Source organism: Somniosus microcephalus, chromosome 8 (assembly GCF_052327205.1).
Source record: "Somniosus microcephalus isolate GS21.2 chromosome 8, FLI_Smic_1.0, whole genome shotgun sequence".
Taxonomy (NCBI): domain Eukaryota; kingdom Metazoa; phylum Chordata; class Chondrichthyes; order Squaliformes; family Somniosidae; genus Somniosus; species Somniosus microcephalus.
In genome coordinates, this window is record NC_140994.1 from 167,483,001 (window position 1) to 167,506,804 (window position 23,804).

General features: G+C 41.4%; 1 protein-coding gene across 10 annotated transcripts in view; it reads right to left on the minus strand.

Annotated features, from left to right (window-relative positions):
* ubtd2 (ubiquitin domain containing 2) overlaps positions 1-23,804 on the minus strand; it is a 93,518-nt gene that overhangs the window by 10,998 nt on the left and 58,716 nt on the right. For all 10 annotated transcript variants that reach the window (XM_085995337.1, XM_085995339.1, XM_085995343.1 and 7 more), the window contains one exon: positions 12,402-12,638. In XM_085995337.1, coding sequence (XP_085851463.1) covers positions 12,402-12,638 — 237 coding nt within the window. The remainder of the gene's footprint in view (positions 1-12,401; positions 12,639-23,804) is intronic.

A 23,804-nucleotide genomic window follows, 5' to 3' on the forward strand; every position in this document is an offset into this window, starting at 1 on the left:
TTAAAAAAACCTCGTGCTAGAAGCTGGCCCTGTCCACGACCCCAGATCGAATCAATCACCATTGCGAGTTTCCGCTAACTGCGCCCGTTTGCGGGCCTTCAAGGAGGCTTTTAAAATTAAACTGTGTGTGTAAGGACACTAATATGCATGTTTTAAAAGCTTTTGAATGTAATTTTTTTTACTTTACCATGAAACTGACCAATATAACTAGCAAATGGTTCTGTTTAGTTTTTGGAACTCAATTTTCAGCTATTTAAAATCAGGCTACTCACAGGTGGTGGACTAGACACTGATTGAAAAAGCTTATTTTTTGTGATAGAACCATTTTCAGCTGCATTAATCAAACTGCACCAAGTTACCACTTAAATATATCAAAGAATATTTTTTAAAGCAAATAAAAATAAAAAAATATATAAAACACGCTGGTTTATGGTAGATTTTATGTTCGGTGATATGTCAATGCGTTTGAGCAGAAACTTGGGGGGGGGGGTTCTCAAAACTAGCGCAATTTTGGGTGCAATTTGCACCGAATCACTAATTGCGCCCAAAGCAGAATATATAATTAATTAGCTGGCTTCACTAAAGTTTGAAGTCCAGCATTTCAGTCCCCAAAGCTACACTTAACTTCTCTGTTCTATAGGTTTAAAGTACAAGGATTTATAAATTGGTGAACACTTCTTAAGCATTAAGTTTTCCTCATTTAAAATTACAAAAATGTATCTCCTAGTTTGTTTTATGTACCGGTGTGTCGAGTGCTCGTTACTCAATGTAACACATCAAATTGGGCAGGGCAGCCTTGAGGAAGAGTTCATAGAGTGCATTAGGGACGGGTTCCTTGAGCAGTATGTTACTGAACCAACCAGGGGGCAGGCAATCTTAGATCTGCTCCTGTGTTATGAGACAGGATTAATAAAAAATGTCCTAGTAAAGGATCCCCTTGGAATGAGTGATCATAACATGGTTGAATTTCAAATTCAGTTGGAGGGTGAGAGAGTTGGATCCCAAACCAGCGTACTAAGCTTAAATAAAGGAGACTATGAAGGTATGAGAGCAGAGTTGACTAAAGTGGACTGGGAAAATAGATTAAAGTGTAACACGGTACAGGAGCAGTGGTGTACATTCAAGGAGATATTTCACAACTTTCAAAAAAAAAATATTCCACTGAGGAAAAAGGGGCATAAAAGAAGACAGCCATCCGTGGCTAAGTAAGGTAATAAAGGACAGTATCCAACTGAAAACAAGGGCATATAAAGTAGCCAAATCTAGTGGGAGGATAGAAGATTGGGAAGCATTTAAAAGTCAGCAAAGAATAACTAAAAGTTAATTAAGAAAGAGAAGATAGATTATGAAAGTAAACTAGCAAAAAATATAACAGATAGCAAGAGTTTCTACAGTTATATAAAAAGAAAAAGGGTGGCTAAAGTGAATGTTGGTCCCTTAGAGGACGAGACCGGGAAATTAGTAGTGGGGAACATGGAGATGGCAAATACGCTGAACAAATATTTTGTATCAGTCTTTACAGTAGAGGACACTAAAAATATCCCAACACTGGACAAACAGGGGGCTATGGGGGGGGGGGGGGGGGGGGGAGGAGCTAAACACGATTAAAATCACTAAGGAAATGGTACTCGATAAGATAATGGGACTAAAGGTGGATAAATCCCCTGGACCTAATGGCTTACATCCTAGGGTCTTCAGAGAAGTAGCGGTAGGGATTGCGGATGCATTGGTGGTAATTTTCCAAAACTCCCCCGATTCAGGAAAGGTCCCAGCAGATTGGAAAACTGCTAATGTTAATGCCCTTATATAAAAAGGGAGGTAGACAAAAGGCTGCAAACTATAGACCAGTTAGCCTAACATCTGTGGTTGGTAAAATGTTGGAGTCCATTATTAAGGAAGCAGTAACAGGACATTCGGATAAGCATAATTTAATCGGACAGAGTCAGCATGGTTTTATGAAGGGGAAGTCATGTTTGACAAATTTGCTCGAATTCTTTGAGGACGTAACAAACAGGGTGGATAAAGGGGAACCAGTGGATGTGGTGTATTTGGATTTCCAAAAGGCATTTGACAAGGTGCCACACAAAAGATTACTGCACAAGATAAAAAATCACAGGATTGGGGGTAATATGCTGGCATTGGCTATCTAACAGAAAACAGAGAGTGGGGATAAATGGTTCTTTCTCGGGTTGGCAATCAGTAACTAGTGGTGTTCCACAGGGGTCAGTGCTGGGACCCCAACTCTTTACAATCTATATTAACGATTTGGAGGAGGGGACCAAGTGCAACGTATCCAAGTTTGCCGACGATACAAAGATGGGGGGGAAAGCAGTGAGTGGGGAGGACATAAAAAACCTGCAAAAGGACATACAGGCTAAGTGAGTGGGCAGAAATTTGGCAGATGGAATATAATGTTGGAAAGTGTGAGGTTATGCACTTTGGCAGAAAAAAATCAAAGAGCAAGTTATTATCTAAATGGAAAGAAACTGCAAAGTGCTACAGTACAAAGGGATCTGGGGGTCCTGGTGCATGAAACACAGAAGGTTAGTATGCAGGTACAGCAGGTGATCAGGAAGGCCAATGGAATCTTGGCTTTTATTGCAAGGGGGATAGAGTATAAAAGCAAGGAAGTCTTGCTTCAGTTATACAGGGTACTGGTTAGGCCACACCTGGAATACTGCGTACAGTTTTGGTTTCCATATTTAAGAAAAGATATACTTGCTCTCGAGGCAGTTCAGAGAAGGTTCGCTCGGTTGATTCCGGAGATGAGGGGGTTGACTTATGAGGAAAGGTTGAGTAGGTTGGGCCTCTACTCATTGGAATTCAGAAGAATGAGAGGCGATCTTATCGAAACATAGAAGATTGTGAGGGGGCTTGATCGGGTGGATGCGGGGAGGATGTTTCCACTGATGGGTGAGACTAGAACTAGGGGGCATAATCTTAGAATAAGGGGCTGCCATTTCAAAACTGAGATGAGGAGAAACTTCGTCACTCAGAGGGTGGTGAATCTATGGAATTTGCTACCTCAGAGCTGTGGAAGCTGCGACATTAAATACATTTAAAACAGAGATAGACAGTTTCCTAGCTGATAAGGGAATTAGGGGTTACGAGCAGCGGGCAGGGAAGTGGACGTGAGTCTAGGTTCGGATCAGCCATGATCCTATTGAATGGCGGAGCAGGCCCGAGGGGCCGTATGGCCTACTCCTGCTCCTACTTCTTATGTTCTTATTAACACCAGCTGATTCTTGTGTCTGTCAACCAGTGCTGGACTTGGATCAGGAGAACCAATATTTTAATTTAAATTAATTTGAAATTGCAAAACACCAGTCTTGAGCAGTACTTTTGATGCTAACAGGTGCAATGCTGTAAGCACTAACATTTTAAACAAAAATGCCATCAGTTTAGCTAGTCTACTAACAATTCAAATGCACCTGGTTCATAAAGGTCTGAAATAGTCTCAAATAACCTGAACAGAACTGATTTTAACCCAATGTCAAACAGATGCTGGAGGTACTCCAGAATGTGGGGAACATAAACAAGATAGCACTCACCAGGCCATAGAATCAGAGTAGTACAGCACAGAAGAGGCCATTCAGCCCATTAAGTCTGCGCCGGCTCTTTTGAAGTGTAACCCAATTAGTCCTACTCCCCCACTCTTTCCCCATATCCCTGTAATATTTTCTCCTTCAAGTATTTATCCAATTCCCTTCTGAAGGCTACTGTTGAATCTGTACCCATCATCCTATCAGACCGTGCATGCCAAATCCGAACCACTCGTTGCATTAAAAAGTTTTCCCTCTTGTCGCCTCTGGTTCTTTTTCCAATTACCTCAAATCTGTGCCTTGTGGTTATCGATCCTTCAGCCACTGGAAACAGTTCCTATTTATTTACTCTATATATAAACACTTGATTTTAAACACCTATCAAATCTCCTTATAGCCGTCTCTGCCCCAAGGAAAACAACCCAGCTTTTCCAGTCTATCCATGTAATTGTAATCCCTCATCCCTGGAACCATTCCAGTAAATCTCTTCTGTACCCTTGCCAAAGCTTTCATGTCCTTCCTAACGTGTGTCAACTGGAACATTTTGGTTTCAGAAGCAATATTTGACCCCGCCTTTCCTTGAAAACTTGCACTATAAAACATGATTGGCATAATAGAGTCAGAGTTATACAGCACAGAAAGAGGCCCTTCAGCCCATCGTGTCTGCGCTGGCCATCAAGCCCTATCTATTCTAATCCCATTTTCCAGCACTTGGTCCGTAGCCTTGTATGCTATGGCGTTTCAAGTGCTTATCTAAATGCTTCTTGAATATTGTGAGGTTTCCTGCCTTTACCACCCTTTCAGGTAGTGAGTTTGAAACTATGCCCCCTGGTTATTGCCCCCTCTACTAAGGGGAAAAGTTCCTTTCTATCTACCCTATCTATGCCTCTCAATGTTGTACATGATGCCCCAAGATATTCCACAAAGGTGAAGGGACAGGAGGAATTTGGACACTGAGCAGGGATTTGGAGAAGAGTTAATGAAGGTGAAGAGATAGCTTTTGAGGAGCCTCTTTAAGGTGAAGTTATGTACAAGGTGAAAGGGTTTAAAAACAGAGTTCCAGATAGCAGAAGGCTCTGCCACTGATGGCGCAGCTGAGGGTGGGAGAGGAGTACGCAAAGTTTTTCTGCTATACAAGGTCGAGGGCTGAAGCCCAGTTGATCCTTAATGGTTGGGAGAGGGAAGCTCTGCAGAGATGACTAGACAAGCACATACAGCTGCAGGGATCTTAGTCACGTGACGAGAGTCAGGAAAAGGGATGTTGCCATCAGGCCTAACTTTTATTAGGATCCATGACTCTGCAACAGGGGCAACAGATCCTTGTAAACTGATCTAGAGGCAGAAAGTCTTCACTTCCACAATCCAAAATAATACCCCAGGAACATTCGATCTTGCCAGGTTTGCAGCTGGGGCATCTCATGATTAAATACAAAACGCAGCTCTTGGTTTGACACAAGAGATGTAGGTCCTAGGCAGACTATAATGACTCAAAACAAATAAATCCTCATTGACGGATCGCATTTATCCCAAATTTATAAATGAGACAAGATGAGATTTTGAAGTGTTGATGGCCATTATGAAGAAGTTGATGATTGCTGGGAAAGTCCTGCTAGAATAGAAACAGATTAACCTTGTGTTCATGTTTAAAAAGGGCGACAAACTAGATCCAACTGCAGACCCATCAGTCTTGCATCAATACTATGTAAAATAATGGAAACTATTGCATAGAATTACAAGCACAGAAACAGGCCGTTCGGGCCAACTGGTCCATGCTGGTGTTTATGCTGCACACGAGCCTCCTCCATCTCACCCCATCAACATACCAATAATCTACAAATAGATAAAACAAATCATTATACCCGGCAGCTTGTGTAAATCTCCCCAAAACTTTGCAGTCTCTATCCTATAACCATTTGATCTTCAGTCTAATTTAAGCATACCAAAATGTTCCCACAGTTCTCATGCAAACATTCCTTCCACAATATGTTCTACACACTCTCCCAGCCCTAGATCATCTGGCTCTTATCGTTTTAAATCAATTTCTTACACATTCCCTGTTCAGTCTGGTAAAGTTCAGTGAATGAGAGTGGGGGGAGGGCGGGGATGGCCTGCATGGGTATGGATACCCCCTTCCCCTCTCCTTTACTTTAACATTAGTTACCAGCTCCCCTTTATTACTATAGATACCTCTCCCCCGTATTATTACTGTGGATACCTGCTCATTATCTCTATTATTACTGTAGATGTCACCTCACCTCTCCTGTATTGTTACTGTAGATACCCCCTCACATCCCCACTATTATTGCTGTAACTATTTCCATCATCAGGGATAGATTTGAGGATTACCTGTATAATAACTCAGTAAACAACCAGACAACACCGGTTCAGAAGGAGAAGATCCACTCTGACCATCCCTGACTTCTTTGAGGAAGTGGTATTCCTACCAAACTGTGCAAAGCCCTATGATGTGTTGTACCTAGACTTCCAAAAAGCATTTGACAAAATTTAGCATGAAAAGGTGCAACTTAAGCTTAAAGCAGTGAGCACACCAGATAAAAGATAAAACCTGGGAATGAATAAGAAATTGGATGAAGACTAGGAAGCAAAGGCCCCGACAACATCCCGGCTATCGTGCTGAAGACTTGTGCTCCAGAACTAGCCACGCCTCTAGCCAAGCTGTTCCAGTACAGCTACAAGGCTGGCACCTATGCGACAATGTGGAAAACTGCCCAGGTATGTCCTGTCCACAAAAAGGGGGACAAATCCAACCCGACCAATTACCGCCCCATCAGTCTACTCTCAATCATCAGCAAAGTGATGGAAGGTGTCATCGACAGTGCTATCAAGTGGTACTTACCAATGCCCAGTTTGGGTTCCACCAAGACCACTCGGCTCCCGACCTCATTACAGCCTTGGTCCAAACATGGACGAAGGAGCTGAATTCCAGAGGTGAGGTGAGAGTGACTGCCCTTGACATCAAGGCAGCATTTGACTGAATGTGGCATAAAGGAGCCCTAGTAAAACTGAAGTCAATGGGAATCAGGGGGAAAACGCTCCACTGGCTGGAGTCATACCTAGCACAAAGGAAGATGGTTGCGATGGTTGAAAGACATCGCTGCAGGAGTTCCTCAGGGCAGTATCCTAGGCCCAACCATCTTCGGCTGCTTCATCAATGACCTTCCCTCCAACATAAGGTCAGAAATGGGGATGTTCGCTGATGACTGCAGTGTTCAGCGCCATTCACAACTCCTCAGATAATGAAGCAGTCCATGCCTGCATGCAACAAGACCTGGACGACATTCAGGCTTGGGCTGATAAGTGGCAGGTAACATTCGCGCCACAGAAGTGCCGGGCAATGACTATCTCCAACAAGCGAGAGTCTAACTACCTCCCCTTGACATTGAATTGCATTACCATCGCCGAATCCCCCACTATCAACATCCAGGGGGGTCTCTATTAACCAGAAACTTAACTGGACCAGCCACATAAATACCGTGGCAACAAGAGCAGGTCAGAGGTTAGGTAATCTGTGGCGAGTGTCTCACCTCCCGACTCCCAAAGCCTTTCCACCATCTACAGGGCACAAGTAAGGAGTGTGATGGAATACTCTCCACTTGCCTGGATGAGTACAGCTCCAACAACACTCAAGAAGCTCGACACTAGCCAGGACAAAGCAGCCCGCTTTACTGGCACCCCTTCCACCACCTTAAACATTCACTCCCTCCACCACCGGCGTACCGTGGCTGCAGTGTGTACCATCTACACGATGCACTACAGCAACTCGCCAAGGCTTCTTCGGCAGCACCTCCCAAACCCGCGACTTCTTCCACCATGGCCTTCGTAGCGAGAGGGTTTGAGTACAGGAACAAGGATGTCTTGCTGCAGTTGTACAGGGCCTTGGTGAGGCCACATCTTGAGTATTGTGTGCAGTTTTGGTTGCCTTATCTGAGGAAGGATATTCTTGCCATGGAGGGAGTTCAGCGAAGATTCACCAGGCTGATACCTGGGATGGCAGGAATGACGTATGAGGAGAGATTGGGTCGATTGGGCTTATACTTGCTGAAGTTTAGAAGAATAAGAGGGGATCTCATTGAAACTTATAAATATCTGACAGGACTGGACAGACTAGATGCAGGATGTTCCCGATGGTCGGGGAGTCCAGAACCAGGGGTCACAGTCTAAGGATAAGGGGTAAGCCATTTAGGACAGAAATGAGGAGGAATTTCTTCACCCAGAGAGTGGTGAACCTGTGGAATTCTCTACCACAGAAGGCAGTAGAGGCCAATTCATTAAATATATTCAAGAAGGAGTTGGATATATTTCTTACGGCTAAAGGGATATGGGGAGAAAGCAGGGACAGGGTACTGAATTTGGATGATCAGCCATGATCTCATTGAATGGCGGAGCAGGCTCGAGGGGCCGAGTGGCCTACTCCTGCTCCTATCTTCTATGTTTCTAGAAGGACAAGGGCAGCAGGCGCATGAGAACACCACCACCTCCAAGTTCCCCTCCAAGTCACACACCATCCTGACTTAGAAGTACATCGCCAATCCTTCATCGTCGCTGGGTCAAAATCCTGGAACTCCCTACCTAACAGCACTGTAGGAGTACCATGACCATACGGACTGCAGCAGCTCAAGAAGGCAGCTCACCACCACCTTCTCAAGGGAAACTAGGGATGGGCAATAAATGCTGGCCTTGCCAGCGACGCCCAGATCCCATAAATGAATTTTTTTTTAAGTACCAAATGAGAGGGAATCATTTACACCAGCACACATGGGGGCCAGGAAGGGAAGTTGGGTGGTTAGCAGTTTAGTGGGAATGGGGTTAAGGAAGCAGAAAGGGGGTCTCATGGACAAGATGGGTTCAGAGAAGGCAGGAAGGGAGATAGCAGAGAAACAGGAGAAAGACATGGGTTGAGGGTCAGGGCGGGGGAGGTTTGGCTTGGTGGACAAGGGAAAACGCGGTGGTGGGGGGGGAGCAGCAGCAATTGAATGAATGGTCTCAATCTTAGGTGATAAAAGTCCATGAACTCCTCCTACTTTTTGGAGTTGAAGGCTAGATAATTGGGATTTACAAAGTGCAGTTCTAAGTGATTTGGTGGAAAGATTTTTTTTCCAGAGGAAGTGGGGTTGGAAGGGGTATGGGGATGTATGTAGTGAGGGATACGGGGATGTATGTAGTGAGGGATACAAGAAAATGGTTGGAGATGGTGTTGTCTGAGAGACCATGGAAGTAGAAAGGCCAGGAGATGGCAAATTTGAGAGGTTGTGAGGGAATACGCCATGTTTCAAAAAGATACACCATAATATGAACAGAATACTGATAATATTAATACATGATATACTGGGGTTAAAAATCTAAAGCCTCAGAGACACAAGCTGTAAAACCTCGGAGACACAGGCTGTAAACAGAGAACAGGCTTCCGAGATAAAGATCAGTTGATAACAAAGTTGTAAACAAGCTTTGAAATGGGGATTAGTTAAAAATTCTAAAACAATGAAAGATTGAAGCAAACCACTGGCGCTTCCGAAAGGTCTAGCGTTTGGAAACAACACAGTGAGAAGACCCAGTTTAAGGTGTTAAGAACTAACACGTGAAACAGAAACACAAACATTAAAAGAGGCATGTGCCTTTGAAAAGATGACATCAAGTAAAGAAACACCTGCTGGTCAAATAGTTTTTATGTTAAACTTGGAAGACAGGAAACAAGATTAAATATGCAACCAATTGAGATAGCTAGAAATGCATAAACCACTCTGGTCAGTGTCTTTAATTTATAGATATAGTAAATATGATACCAACAAGGACACTTTGAAGATATAACTTCAATAGAGACACCAAGCAATTACATTGTGTTTGTATTGAACTTGGAGTAGTAGAGAGTCACAATGTCTGCTAAAAACCAGTAAAGCCAATATTAAGAATTGAATGAAGAATCTTCGATAAGAATGGCATCAAACAGAAACCATTGCTGTCATTGTTTTTGGAACACCTAAAGGTAGAGAAATAATTATGCAAGGAATAGTTGAATTGACAGTAAGAATAGAAAGCATTCGAAAGAGGCATCAATAAAGACAAGTAGCTGACATCAGCAGAGAACATCAAAGAAGAAACCAATGTAAAAAGAGTATAAAACATAGACCTTTTCAACAGAAAGGCAGAAATCGCTGAATGGGCAAAGCATTTCTCAACTCTTCAGAGGCATCTCTAAGTCTTTAACTATGAGTCTCGGGAAGTCAAAGTAATTGATTTTGGTGGATGCTCTGGATTTAGAAATAAGTAAGAAATAAGAAATGTAACGAAGTAAAGATTTGAGAATAAGGATCTCTGAGAAATAAGAAATGTAAGCTAATTGTATTTTGAATTGTTAATGTTGCGACTGATTCAACAGATGTTAACTGAATGTCGGCTCTTAAATAAAACGATATATTTTTAGAATTGTCTCAGAGTAAATCTGTATAAACTCGCGAACCCAAATTCTGTACACTTTTGTGAGGAATTGCAGAATTCTGGGGGGTATTCCAGACCCTCATAATATCCGGAAGTTTACAGTCTAGTTCAGCTTATTAAAAGTATACTATCTGGAGGACGGTAACATCTTCAGTCGTTCCTTTCCTTTAGGGAGAGATAGCCTGAACCTTTAGACCCATTTAAGCGTCTTATGGAATTCGGCTATCTCTAACTTAAGTTGAGGGTGAATGCCTGGGGAATACGCCTGATCTGGGATAGCCTAAAGGGGCTAGGACTTGTAATTATCCTTTCAAGGTGGCCATGAGTACAGGTAGGAGAGTTTATATGACGGAAGAGGTCAGTGAATTCAGAGGAAAGGGGAGCGGAGATGAAGATTACAATTATCAAGGATGAGGAGTCACTCAGTAGAGAGGCTGAAGGAAGGTAAGCTTGGTAAGAAACTTAGGGTTAGGCTTGGTGGACAGTAGACAATGAGGATTTTAAAGGAGAGAGGTAAAATAAGATGAGGTGCTCAACAGATGAGGAAGTACTAGAGGAGTAGGGGGAAGAGACCAAGATGTGATTTGGTAATAAGGGTCACACTGCCGCCACAGCAATTTGGGCAGGGCCAGTGGTGAAAATGTGCCGAAGCTTCAATAAGGGTCAAGATGTCACCACCTGTGAGTCTAGTTTCAGTCAAAACCAGGATGTCAGTACAATCATCCACAAGGTCGTGGAAGGCTTGGGCCTTGTTCATGAGTGAACGCACATTCATCAACATGGGTAAAATTAGTCTTTTAATTGCAGTAATTACTACAGAATGTTGAGTTACTCTTATTTAGGTTCAATTTACTGCACCATGTCTAAATACATATTATGCACCACTGGAAATGCACAAGCAGACATGCAATTGACTATTTAAGTGTAGAGTGTGATAAAAAAATTGGAGGATAAACCAGATTAGCTTACAAATGATCGTTGAGCACTCAGTCAAGTACTTGCTAGAGCAAGAGAAAGAATTTGGCAGCGGTGGGTGGTAAGGATGGACTTTGTTCCATGACCACCACTACACACCATCTGACCTATCCCTCCAGTGTCTTCCATTTGGTAGAACTGGGTAGGAGTTTTGGGGTTTGACAGCAGGGAACACAAAACCTGGGGATCTGGCAGTAGCACAGTGTGAGTGGAGACTCTGTGGCATCCTCTTCCCTAAACACCCTCCCATCATCCCCATCACTACTATCAGCATTTGCTAACAATGGGGAAGGCGCCTTAGGTTTGGCAATACTGTAGAGGGGGGGGTGGGGATTTCAAATGTATTAGATACGGGGGGGTTGCAATGTGGGGTTTAGTCCACTGGGTGCTCCTGTAGATATTAAACCCGTAAATTTCTAATTCTATCTATAAAGACAACGGCAAAGAATTCAGAATTCTATAACGTATTTATTAGACCTGTATTTTTGTACCAAACTGTCAAATCAAATTCTGAATTACTGTAAGATGTTACATACAGTAAATATATGTTTTGAGAGTTAGAGCACATTACAATCACCAAAACACATCCAAGTTGTCAGAGAACTCATAGGGCTGGATTTTCTGAATGAAGGCACTTTGGGGGCGGGACTGCTGGTTGTCGGGTTTCAGTCCCGCCCCCAACGACGTCCGGCCAACCCACGCTATTTTCCCTTGATTGACCTCGTTAAGTCCGCCCTGTTAACAGGCAGTTAATTGGCTGTAATCCCCTTCCTGCTTCAAGGAGACGGATCCCTGCGTGAGTCGGGGTCCCGCCTCCCAGGAAGATGGCACGGAGGCAGGTTGGGAGCGGGTTCGGTACCTGCTTCCAGTTTCTGCCATTTTCCCGGCAGTCCCGCCTCCCCAGGGCTGGGAAAATTCCCCCCATATTATTACACTTCAGTGCAAAACACAACTATTTTGACCAAGATCATAACTGATTCAAACCTGGTAGAATACTACACAATATTAATTCTGCTACCCAAAGATGCCTTATGAGGTGGCTATAGGGTTAAAATTGCACTGTGCAACATTAACAAACTCAATGTGAAATTGCTTTATCTATTATTTTAATAAAGATGTTAGCCCATTTATTCTTAATAGAGTAACGCTTTTATTAAAATAATAAAACATCTTAAATCGACTGGCTACTAATACTGCAGTGCCATTTTAACCACACAATTCAGACTAGTATATTTTAAACCACGTAGAAAATGCCATATGACACCGTATTACACAGTACTTTCATTAGGAAGCTCCAGGATTTAGTAGACAATTTACCAGTCAATGTGTACAATGACATGATATCATCTGAACAGTATCTCAGATTGGAGCCAATTCCAAGCCAGAATCAAGTAAAATGAAGTGCAACATATACAGTACAAAACAACCTACCATGTGGCAATGTTATACTGGCACCATCAATGATTGCCTGGGCGAGTTCATGATCATTACTTTCAAAAGCATGTGCTGCAGCTTTGAGAGCATCCCAAATCTCCTTTCGGCCTTCAAAAGCAGGCGCCGTGTCCCAAAATTCATCTCTCTTACTACGTAACTGTCCATCTGTCATTGGGTAATCACTCTTCCATTTTGGTTTTTCTTTTTTCAGGGGCTGATTGCGACCCAAAGCCACTGCAACAAAATGCAAAAGACAAGAGAAATCAGCCAATATATTACAAACAGTTTTGTGGCAAATTGTAATTTACCCTTACAGTAATATTAAAACTATTGTAATATACAGGTAGTCTAATATTCTGATACACACCCTGAAATCAATGCTTATGAAATCATGTGATAAATTACCATTTCCTCCATCACCCCATTTGCGGTAAAAATATACAAACAGCAATTTATTACAATTTTTTGTACATTAATCAGAGCACCATACTATGCTGTGTCTCAAGCAGTAATGTGATCAGCTCACACCATGAGTCTGGTTGAACCTTGGTTTGCAGTATATTGCAGATGTGGAGGGAACAATCATTTTCCAAGTATGCGTCAACAGCAGGAAATTTTGTCCACCGCCAGAACACAACATAAAATATTGGATGCACGATTTATGATATGCATTGGCGACAGGCAACAAATTGGCCATCAGCATGTACTTGGAAAATGACTCCCTATATATTATTTTGTGTACTGTCAGCTAATATTTTCATCTTAGCTAAGTAATTCTGTAAAATTAGAAATACAGTATGAACAAAACATAAAAATACCTGCCATCACTAGGATGATAGAAATTAATATAAGTTACAAGGACTCGGGGCATTCAGGAAAGATTGGGGTTTAGGAAACAAGGGCTGGAGATGTTGCCTTTTATGTGAGGGACATTGGGAGATGAAAGCAGTCAATCACAGGGAAAGTCATCATGTGAAATTCTGTAGTTAGATGTGGCCAATAAGAAAAAGGTCACAACTTTCATGGTTTGCTATGAATTGCCAGGCCAAAATACAAACAACTCATTACCTAATGTTGACTTTCAAAGGGGATGAGAAAGAAAAGGAAGGTAGTACTGATGGAGGGATGTCAACCAGCTCAACAGAAACTAGGAACTTCAAGTGTAAGAATGCTGAGCTCTTCAATGTAATGCATGATTATTTCTGGAAGCAAATAGTTTAAAGCAGTGGTTCGAGATGCTGTAAGCTGGGTTTGCACGCAAATCGCAAGTAATAGAACATATGTAAAAGAATAATAAGACAAGAAAATCTATTAAAAGTTTTAAAGGAATTTTATTTAAGATCCAAAAATCAATTTATGCCGGGCGTGCAGCATGGACAAAATAAAACAAAACCAGCACGGACAACCAAAGTTATGGAAAGCATTCAAAACTTGAAATGTCAATAAAAGGAACAGAGTAGGAAAATCAATTAAAACAGACTGAGAAATAAAGAAATTAAAGAGACCCCAAGAGTGAATGAGAAAAATATACCTGTAAAATAACAACAAAGACTTCTTCAAACAGATCAGAAGCAAACAAAGGGTACATCGAGACATTAGGCCACTCGGAGTTATAACACAAAGGTGATGACCAAGGATAGGAAAGTTGCTGAAATACTAAACCACTATTTTGTAACTGTATTCACAAATGAAATTAGGGGTGAAATGCCCCCAAGAATTAAATTAATACTGCATTAGGTGAGAAACCTTTAAAATCACTAAGTAGTACATATTGGGGAAGGTGCAGAAGCTCAAGGTAGATATTGGCCCAGATTTTGCAGCAAGAATAACGGTGTGGCTATCAGCACTCACTTGTTATTAAGGAGTAAATCGGACACAGCGCAGTTAAACACGGAAATCACAAAAGTTGCTATCCGAGTTGCTCTGCTCCTCCAGAAGCTGCGCTACACACCAGTACCTTGGTGGGAGTCTTGGCATTCAGACACAAAGGGCATGAAGTTGCGGTACTTACCCACTAGATACGTCAGAAAAAGTTAGGGCTTGTCCATTCAAGTGTAAGTGAATTTTTAACAGAATGATTGTCTTAATTACTGCCAAACAACCTCTTTGGCACAATGTGGAGTCTCATTCCTTCAGATTTTAATTATTGTTGGAGATTTTTTTAAATGTAATAAAAAAAATTTAAACTTTTTCTCTCTCTTTTATCTCTCTCTCTTTATCCCATCTTTCTTTGTCTCTTTATTTCACTTTCTGTACATGATTTTACATTGAATTAAATATTCTAACTTGCACTTCCTGGTTTATATTTTGCATGCCTCCGCAAGGGTTCCTCAATCCGATTGGTTGAGGATACAAGCAGTTGCTTGCCTTGTTCACACAGGTCCCAGATCCCCTGCAGAGGGCTTTGACGGTCTGCTAACCGCAAGTTGCTGTATAAAAGCCCACAGAAATTCCGTGGGCAAGTGTAAATGTAATGAACGGTGAGTGCTGTTCGTTCACCGCTGACCGCAAAATCCAGGCCATTGTTCCTGGCTTTGACCAACTCTCATCCCAGGGTTCTTAAGGTGTTGACTCTGATCAATCGATTTAGCTTACTGATATTTCCCAGAGCATTGTGACACAAAACAGGAAAAAGGGGAGTGTGGTGGTGGTTGGGGAAAATAAATCAAAGTTGACCCTTCCTTCCGACTCAGTGGAGAAACTTATTGGCCATCTGTACTTTCTGTAATGCTTTTATTGGTACATATGCAACTTTCTACCTTCACTAAAGTTTGCCCAATTTAAAAAAAACTAAATTAAAATGGCAAGAGAAAACGAATTACAGTTGTAGTGGAAAAAAAAATCCCATAACAGGAGGATGACATTTTGCAGGTTGGCATAAGCCATGTTTTAACATTGGCATAAGTGAGGTATTGTATTTTGGGATTCCTGCAATACATCACTGATGAACTCTGTTTTGTCAGCTTAATATAAATATCCAAGGTGTTCTCAACTCATTGGCCCGGATTTTGCTGTAAAAATAATGGTGAGGCTATTAGCACTCAACGTTATTAAAATGTATATCAGACAGGACCGCACATGTGCAGTTAAATGTGGAAATCAGGAAGTTGCTGTCCGAGTTGCCCAGTTCCTCCAGAAACTTTGCTATAATAGTTTGCCAAGAGACTCGCCATTGAAATACATGGAATGGAGTGAAGTTGCTGCACTTATGTGATACATACAGATTAAACATGGCCGAAAAAGTTAGGGGTTGTCCTGTTAGTAAATTATCCAGTGTAAGTCATTTTTAATGGTGTGATAAGCCTTAATTACTACCAAACAAACTCTCTGCCACTGAAAATTAACTTTTACAAGTGTGAAGTCTCATTCCTTTAGATTTTAATTATTGTTGGAGTTTTTTTTTAAATAAAGTATTAATTTTTTAAAAACTTTTTCTGTTTCTTTTATCTTTCTTAATCCCATCTTTCTTTTGCTTTCTGTACATGATTTGTCATTGAATTAAATATTCTAACTTACACTTCATGGTTTAGACTCTGCGTGCCTATTTAAGAATTGTTCAATCACACAGGTCCCAGATCCCCTGTAGAGGGTGCTGTGCTAAAATGGGATTTCTAATCACAGCAAGTTCTACTGCAAAACCCCATAGAAAGTCTGAGAGCAAGTGCAAGTGTAATGAATGGCTAGCATTGTTTGTTCGCCGCTGACCGCAAAATCCGGCCCATTAAAGAAGCCAAACTGCCCATTACCTTCTTAACTTTCCTGATAATTTTGCCGCTATAAGCAAGAAAATATAACATGCCCCATCCCCACCCAAATTAGAAGATCTTTCATTGTGCTGCTCACAGGTAGTCAGGGACATGGAGTAGTCAGCCATAAATATAACAGGTGTGGGGGGCCCAGGGGGAGGAAGAGAGGGGCAAGAAGGTGGAAGGAGAGAAAAACAGGTTAGATGATCTCCAATGGCATTTCTAACAGGTGAGTTAGAGTGAGCAAGAATAAGGTTCTGGCAATTTGAGATGAGCTGGATGAGGACAGCAGTGGCAGTAACTCCTGGGCCTGAAAGTAAAATTTAATCAACTTAGATGTGAACGATTACCTGAATTTAGTGCTTAAAAATTCTTCAGGTGATTTTTCCAAATTATTTTTAAACAAGGTCACAGAATGAGGAGATAATGCTTGTACTTGGAAAATCCAAGGAGATACCGGCTGAAGCATGTTGGGAAGTTCTGCACACGGCTCATACTCAGATTGTATGAGCGTAGTTGGTAACCCTCCAACTATTCTGGGGGATAATATTTGGTCAAAGCCAAGGCCTTTGGGACAGGATGAGGCCATGAAGTAAAAACATTAAATGAAAGCATTTAAAGACAAAACTATTCTACAGATAAAGTTAATCATATTACAATTAGGATTTCATTGATGTTTCTACTTTGGAGATAACAATGAGAAAAAATGGTGGATGAAACTGGAATTTTGAGCAACTTGAATGGCTTACATTCTCCTTTATTTGTAGGTTCTTCTGATTGCCTATTTAGCATGGGTTGTTTTCCATAAATCCATAATAGTTTTTAAATTGTTAGATTTCTAGCTACCGCTTTCCTTGCTTTTGATATGCGTGTTCAGCAATGTATGACAGAAAGAGCATTACTGGAAGTACACATTTCACTTATAGGTAATTCATGCAAGAAACATAGAAACTAGGAGCAGGAGTAGGCCATTCGGCCCTTCGAGCCTGCTCCGCCATTCAACGAGATCATGGCTGATCATCCAAACCCTAGCACCCGGTCCCTACACCGACAGCCATCCCACCCAAGCCCTACCCCCGTAACCCCGCGTATTTAATTCCCCCTAACACTAAGGGTCAATTTTTATCATGGCCAATCAACCTAACCCGCACATCTTTGGACTGTGGGAGGAAACCGGAGCACCCGGAGGAAACCCACGCAAACACGGGGAGAATGTGCAAACTCCACACAGACAGTTAGAGACAGAGAAAGAAAGGCAGAAAGACAGCTTTCCTCTATGAGATTGCTCATAGTAAGTCAGACAATGTGCTATTTTATAAAGCACACAATATAATCCATAATATTTAATTTGGTAATGTGGAGCAGTATCCCTTTAAGACCACAATGTCGGATTGCTGTTAAGTAAACATAGGCTGAGATCAAAGTTTAAATCGTTGCTTGGTCAAAGAACTCTGCAGATTGAAATGTGGCCAGTTTCAGCCCACAGCTCAGAAGCATCAAGTATTTTAAAATGGTTTTATATCTGTAACAAGTGTGACATTTTTTTTTAACCATTTTAAAATAAACTGTAGATAGCTACAGACACACACATGCCTAGAGGTATTGTTAATGCCTGCTAATCAGCCCTCCTACCATTGGTGGTGTTGTGGTACGAGCCGCCCAAGTCCATCTGCGTCCCCCCCTTCACCATTTTATCCTGGTACAACAAACCCAGCTAAGATACATACTATTTCCTCCAACTAACCATAAGCAAGGCCACATGAGATTCACTAAACATGCATCATATCTCACATTTTATTTGCATAGATAAGGAACTTATCAACTCTAGCCAACAGATTCTACCTACTTTCCACATTGCAGTATGATGTTTCAATCGATCATGAGATCTGTGATACTGCACAAAGTTTATCTTTAGTTTCCAGTCAGACTTTGGCAGGAGGCAATGCTACACCCACATTTAGCACAAAGTGAGCAAGTACAAGAACAGCGTAAAGAGAAGCCTTTCGTCTTTGAAGTCAAAATGCAAAATTTTTAAGTAAACCAAGCTGGCTTTAAAACAGAAGGAAACAGAAGTGAAAGGGAAAGTTGCTCCACTATTTTTGCCAAATACTAAATAAAAATGGAAAGAGATGTCAACTATAAACATCTAGTGCCCACTTTGGAAAACTACAGACTGTACTCATAAGTGATATAGTACATTATATTTGAATAAACAAAAAATAGCTGACAGGAAATTTACATTATCAAAATGGAAGACTATAACTTCAAAAAGGTACAATCATATAGTAATTTCATAATTCAAAATTATTTTTATTATCCATGCTTGCAATTGGAGTACAAAGGTCTGCAGCAGAGTCATAGACACACTTGAAGGACATTAGTGTAAACTGTCCTGTCTTACACAAACTAAGAACAAAAACTCTCAATGTTCAACTGTAAACATGTGGGTTTTTATTTTGCATACATTTATTTTGCCCTTTCCTTCCCTGGAGAAAGGTCAATATAGTATTCACTGCATGACAGTTACAGACATAAAATAATGTAATTAATTCTATTTTGATTTTTTTGGGCACAAAGTACATTGCACCAGACTACAGTACTTTGACAATATTTGTATGAATAATGTAGAGAGAAATCAGTCTATATCAAGCTACTCCATGGCACACTTCAGACAATTAAAGGCAGGTTGGAACAATTATGTAGTCACTACAGATCTCGGGGTCATCACTAGCATGCCACTAAATCCAGTGCCATTGTTACCACAAAGCAGTACAACATTTAAAATCATAGGTTTGATTGAAATGTTGACCTTTTTCCAGTGGGCACTACATTTCTATATGCTAGTTAATGGCAGAAAACCCTCTCTTGTGCTTCTAAGTGTCACCCATACTTTCAATTAAATAATAGATTACAAATACCATTAAAACAAACATTAACCGAAATAACACTTTTCTCAACAGTTTTAAAATCAACTATTTCAGTTGCTATTCCAAGATTGTAAAAAAATTGAAATAGCAAATTTGAGTTTTCAGCGTGATCAAATGTTTAAACTATGCAAACTATTTTGTGAAACAAATCGGCATTCTAGTAACAGAATTGGTGACTGCAACAAAAACTTGAATTCAACAGTCACTATAGTCCAAGCTTGCTCATTGCAAATAGAATTTGATATGCTCCGACTGTCTTATGACCACTTCTGTGCACAGTTTTTTTAAGCTGGCAGGAGCAGCTGTGTGCAAAGACCTATTGCTTGCTCTGACAGTCCTCCTAATTTAGAACTTTCCATTTAAAACCTGATGATGCACTTCAGGTAGCTGTGTAAAAGTGAAATTTTCCCAATTTCAATGCTCTGCTCAAATGCTACTTCAGATTTGTTAAGAGCTGCAAAACTAGATGTGGAAAGCAATACTGTGACAGAATCCAGTTGTTTTGGGTAAGGGGGAGGGCTTCTACTGGTTACTATAATTAGAATCTAGTTCCTGTGACCAAGAATAGCACTTTTGTGTTGGCCTGTTTCTAAAGCATTGGCCTGACGTTTTCTCTTCCTTCAGTTGCTCATGCTTACATAAGGGGTTGAAAAAGAAAGTTAGCAAGGAAAATAAGACTGCCTAAAATACAAAAACTAGAAAAGAAAATTAGAAAAAGGGAAATGTACTTCTAATGGGAATTTTATGTAAGACATTTTGCAAATAAACATCCAGAACAAAGGATTGAGGCAGATGGTGGGGAAGGTCATGTATGGGGGAAGAAAGAGAATTTAAATATAGAAGGCACCCTACAGAGAACTGACTAGTGGTAGAATAGTTAAAACATTTACTCTTTCTAATCATCAAAATTAATCTACAGGTATTTAAACTTAACTCTTAGACAAAATAGACAGCTCTAAGAGTATCATGTTACATTTAGTTAGAATGAGTAACTGGTAGTCATTACCAAAATAGCAGGTGAAATAGGGATAGATAAGAAAGACTTGTTGTGGCATGGTGTACCTGATTCATTGAATAATGTTAGTTTAGACTGTGGGTCCACTAATCAAAATATTTAATAATAGACTGCTTCCCAACTGGTTTACCATTTGATCAAAAAACGCTTCTTCCGTAACCAAAATTTTTCTTCCCCGAGATACAAACTGAGTAGATTTTGATCCAATAAAATTTGCATAGCAAAAGAATGGCCTTCTTGCACTCCATTTCATATTCATGTGGAACAGAGCAGAGACAAAATGGTGATTTGAGCCAGATGGCATTCAGACACCATTTCATGCAAGGAACTTGGATGCAGTTTGAACACTACTCTACCCTCATGCCAGATGAGATAACTGTGCAAGGCCCAAGAAAGGCAGTTCATTCACCCTTCTGATCGACACTAACTGACAGCATGCCATTTTTCCAGGTCAGGAATTTCATATCACAAAACTATTAGTGCCAAGAAGTTTTAAACAAAGTTAAATTTCAGTCCCAATTTTGAACTATGGGTTCACAAAGCAGTCTTCTTTTCCAGTATTTTTTTTGTCAACATAGATATTAAAGGATTTGTCTTCTTCCCTCTCATTACATTCTCTTTTAGAAGAGGATAAAACATACATATAACTGCATGGCAGAGTTATTTGCTTTTGATCCCAGTACAGGAAACTTTTGTTTAACCGGAGGTTAAATGTCCGGAAAGCTCTATCTACCGGCAAAATTCAGGCGCCGTTTCCTATAAGTTTTTTTACTTCTCGTTGCTTTTTTTTTCCAGTCAGGCTCTGCAAGGTCTAGCTGAAGCTGTTGCTTAGCTACAGAGACGCTTTTAAGCTGCAGCCAACTGTTTTGAAGCTGTTAGGGTTTGTTGATTCACACGGAGCTCAAAAGCTCCGTATGTTTTAACATTAGCGCTGGTTTCTACAGCAGTTTTGATGGTACGGCACCAGCTCGGTCCCGTCAGTGCCGGATACCAGAAAGTTTCCTGTACTTGTAATCACCAGAATCAATGGCTGTCAATTATTGTGGGTTGTAGACAGCTGGTTCAGGGAAGTGAGTAAAGTTAAAATATTTACTGATTTTTGCTAGACATTACCAGAATATAAAATGCCAGAAAATTCAAAATTAGGCAAAAATAAACACTGAAAACCTCAGTGGCAAAAAGATACTACAGTACTTAGTATTTTTTCATTATGATACAACATCTAGCATTAATAAACGTTAAACTGTTCCCTCAATTTTATAACCAATTTTAATTTAGTGCTGCCAGTTTCACTCAGCAAAGGTTAACCGACTTTTTAAGCAAATCTCCTGTAATAGAGCAACACTAATTATATGTCTATGTTTGACCATCTGCTTCACATCATCAACAAGCTGGTCAGCAAATGCATAAAATGACTCCAGAGTTTCCCCTTAACCCTCCTCTCCGGCATGAGTCACAAACTTCAGTACAGTTCCACAGGTGCCGGAAGCCCATCAATATCTTAAGTGAAATAAAAACAGAAAATGCTGGAGAAACTCAGCAGGTCAGGCAGCATTTGTGAAGAGAGAAACAGAGTTAACGTTACAGGTCGATGACCTTTCGTCAGAACTGGAAAAAAAAACAAACAGATTTTTAAGCCCTTTTAATCCCTCTATACCGCCATCCCCCACCAGGTTGGCCTGAGAGCACGCCGCTTCTTCCTTGAACAGAGGCCCAATCAGTCCCCATCCACCACCACCCTCCTCCGCGTGGCTGAACTTGTTCTCACATTGAACAACTTCGCCTTTGACTCCACTCACTTCCTCCAAATCAAAGGTGTTGCTATGGGAACCCGCATGGGTCCTAGCTATGCCTGCCTTTTCATGGGATATGTGGAACACTCTTTGTTCCAGTCCTACTTGGGTCCCCCCCCTCACCTCTTTTTCCAGTACGTTGATGACTGTATCGGTGCCGTTTCCTGCTCTCGCCCTGAACCAGATAATGTCATTCACTTTGCTCCCAATTTCCATCCTTCACTCACCTTCACATGGTCTATCTCCGACTCTTCCCTTCCTCGACTTCTCCGTCTCCATCTCTAGGGATAGGTTATTGACAAACATTCACTACAAGCCCACTGACTCCCACAGCTACCTGGACTACACTTCCTCCCACCCCGCCTCCTATAAGGACTCTATTCCATTCTCCTAGTTTCTCCGTCGCATCTGCTCGGACGATGTCACCTTCCATACCAGTGCTCCTGACAAGTCTTCCTTTTTCCTCAACCGAGGATTCCCCTCTACAGTGGTTGACACGGCCCTTGACCATGTCCGTTCTGTCTCCCGCACTTCTGCCCTCGCCCCTGCCCCTCCCTCATGGAAACACGACAGAGTTCCCCTTGTCCTCACCTTTCACCCCACCAGCCTCCACATTCAATGGATCATCCTCCGCCATTTCCGCCACCTCCAGCGTGATCCCACCACCAAACGCATCTTCCCCTCACCTCCCCTTTCAGCATTCTGTAGGGACTGCTCCCTCCACGACACCCTAGTCCACTCCTCTAGCACCCCAAACACCCCCTCCCCTTAGCCCCTACACTTGCTTAGAAATCTGTTCCATTTCCTGCTTTTTTCCAGTTCTGACGAAAGATCATTGACCTGAAACGTTAACTCTGTTTCTCTGTGTTCACAGATGCTGCCTGACCTGCTGAGTATCTCCAGCATTTTCTGTTTTTATTTCAGATTTCCAGCATCTGCAGTATTTTCTTTTTGTGAGCTTCCTCGGTCTATCCAAGTGTGGCAGGGTCACTACTGAACGATTGAGCCCTCAGACATCCACACCCAGCAGGAGTCAGTAAATAGCAAACAGGAGCAAACAGTTTTCTCCTCCTCAGCTTAGGTGCACTGAGGTAATTATGGTACCCCACTATAATTGGCTACCTCAGCAGAGATAACGGTCCATAATTTGCTGTCAAAATAATGGTGAGGCTAATGGCCCTCGCTGTTATTTATGGGCAAATGCTACAGCAACTTCAGAAGAGGGCAGATGGTGGTTAAATACAGAAATCCAAAAGTTGCTGTCGGAGTTGTGCCGCTCTGCTTAGCAAAAACATCTTGCTGTCTGACTCATCATTGAAATGCATTGAATGGCAAAGTTGCTGTATTCGCACGGTAGTTCCGAACTAAACTTGCCACAGAAAGTTAAGTCTGGGCTATTTTAGTCTAAGTACCCTTTTAACGACACGATAAGTGTTAATTACTACCAGTCAACCTCTTTGGAAGTGAAAATTAACTATTACAAGTGTGGAATCGCATTCCTTCAGATTTTAATTGTTGGAGATTTTTAAAATGTAAACTTAAAACGTTTCCTTCCCGCCTCTTTTTTCTCTCTCTCTTAATCCAATCTTTCTTACCCTCTCTTTGTTTCTCTTTCTGTACCTGAATTGGAATTGAATTTACCCACTCGAATTCACATTTCCTTCTCAGTCCTTGTGTTGCTAATTTCACAATCCTTCAATCTGATTGGTTAAGATGATACACAGTTGCTTGCCTGGTCTCAGGTGCCATTTCCCTCACTGCGACGTTATCAGCTCCCACTTTCAGCAACTTGCCATGTAAAAAAAATTATAAATCTAAACTTGCAAGGGCAAGTCGAAGAACTGCAGACGCAGTTAGATTCACTCCTACAGCAAATTATGGCCCAATGTATCAGTCGGAGCATCCAATCTGTACTGTTC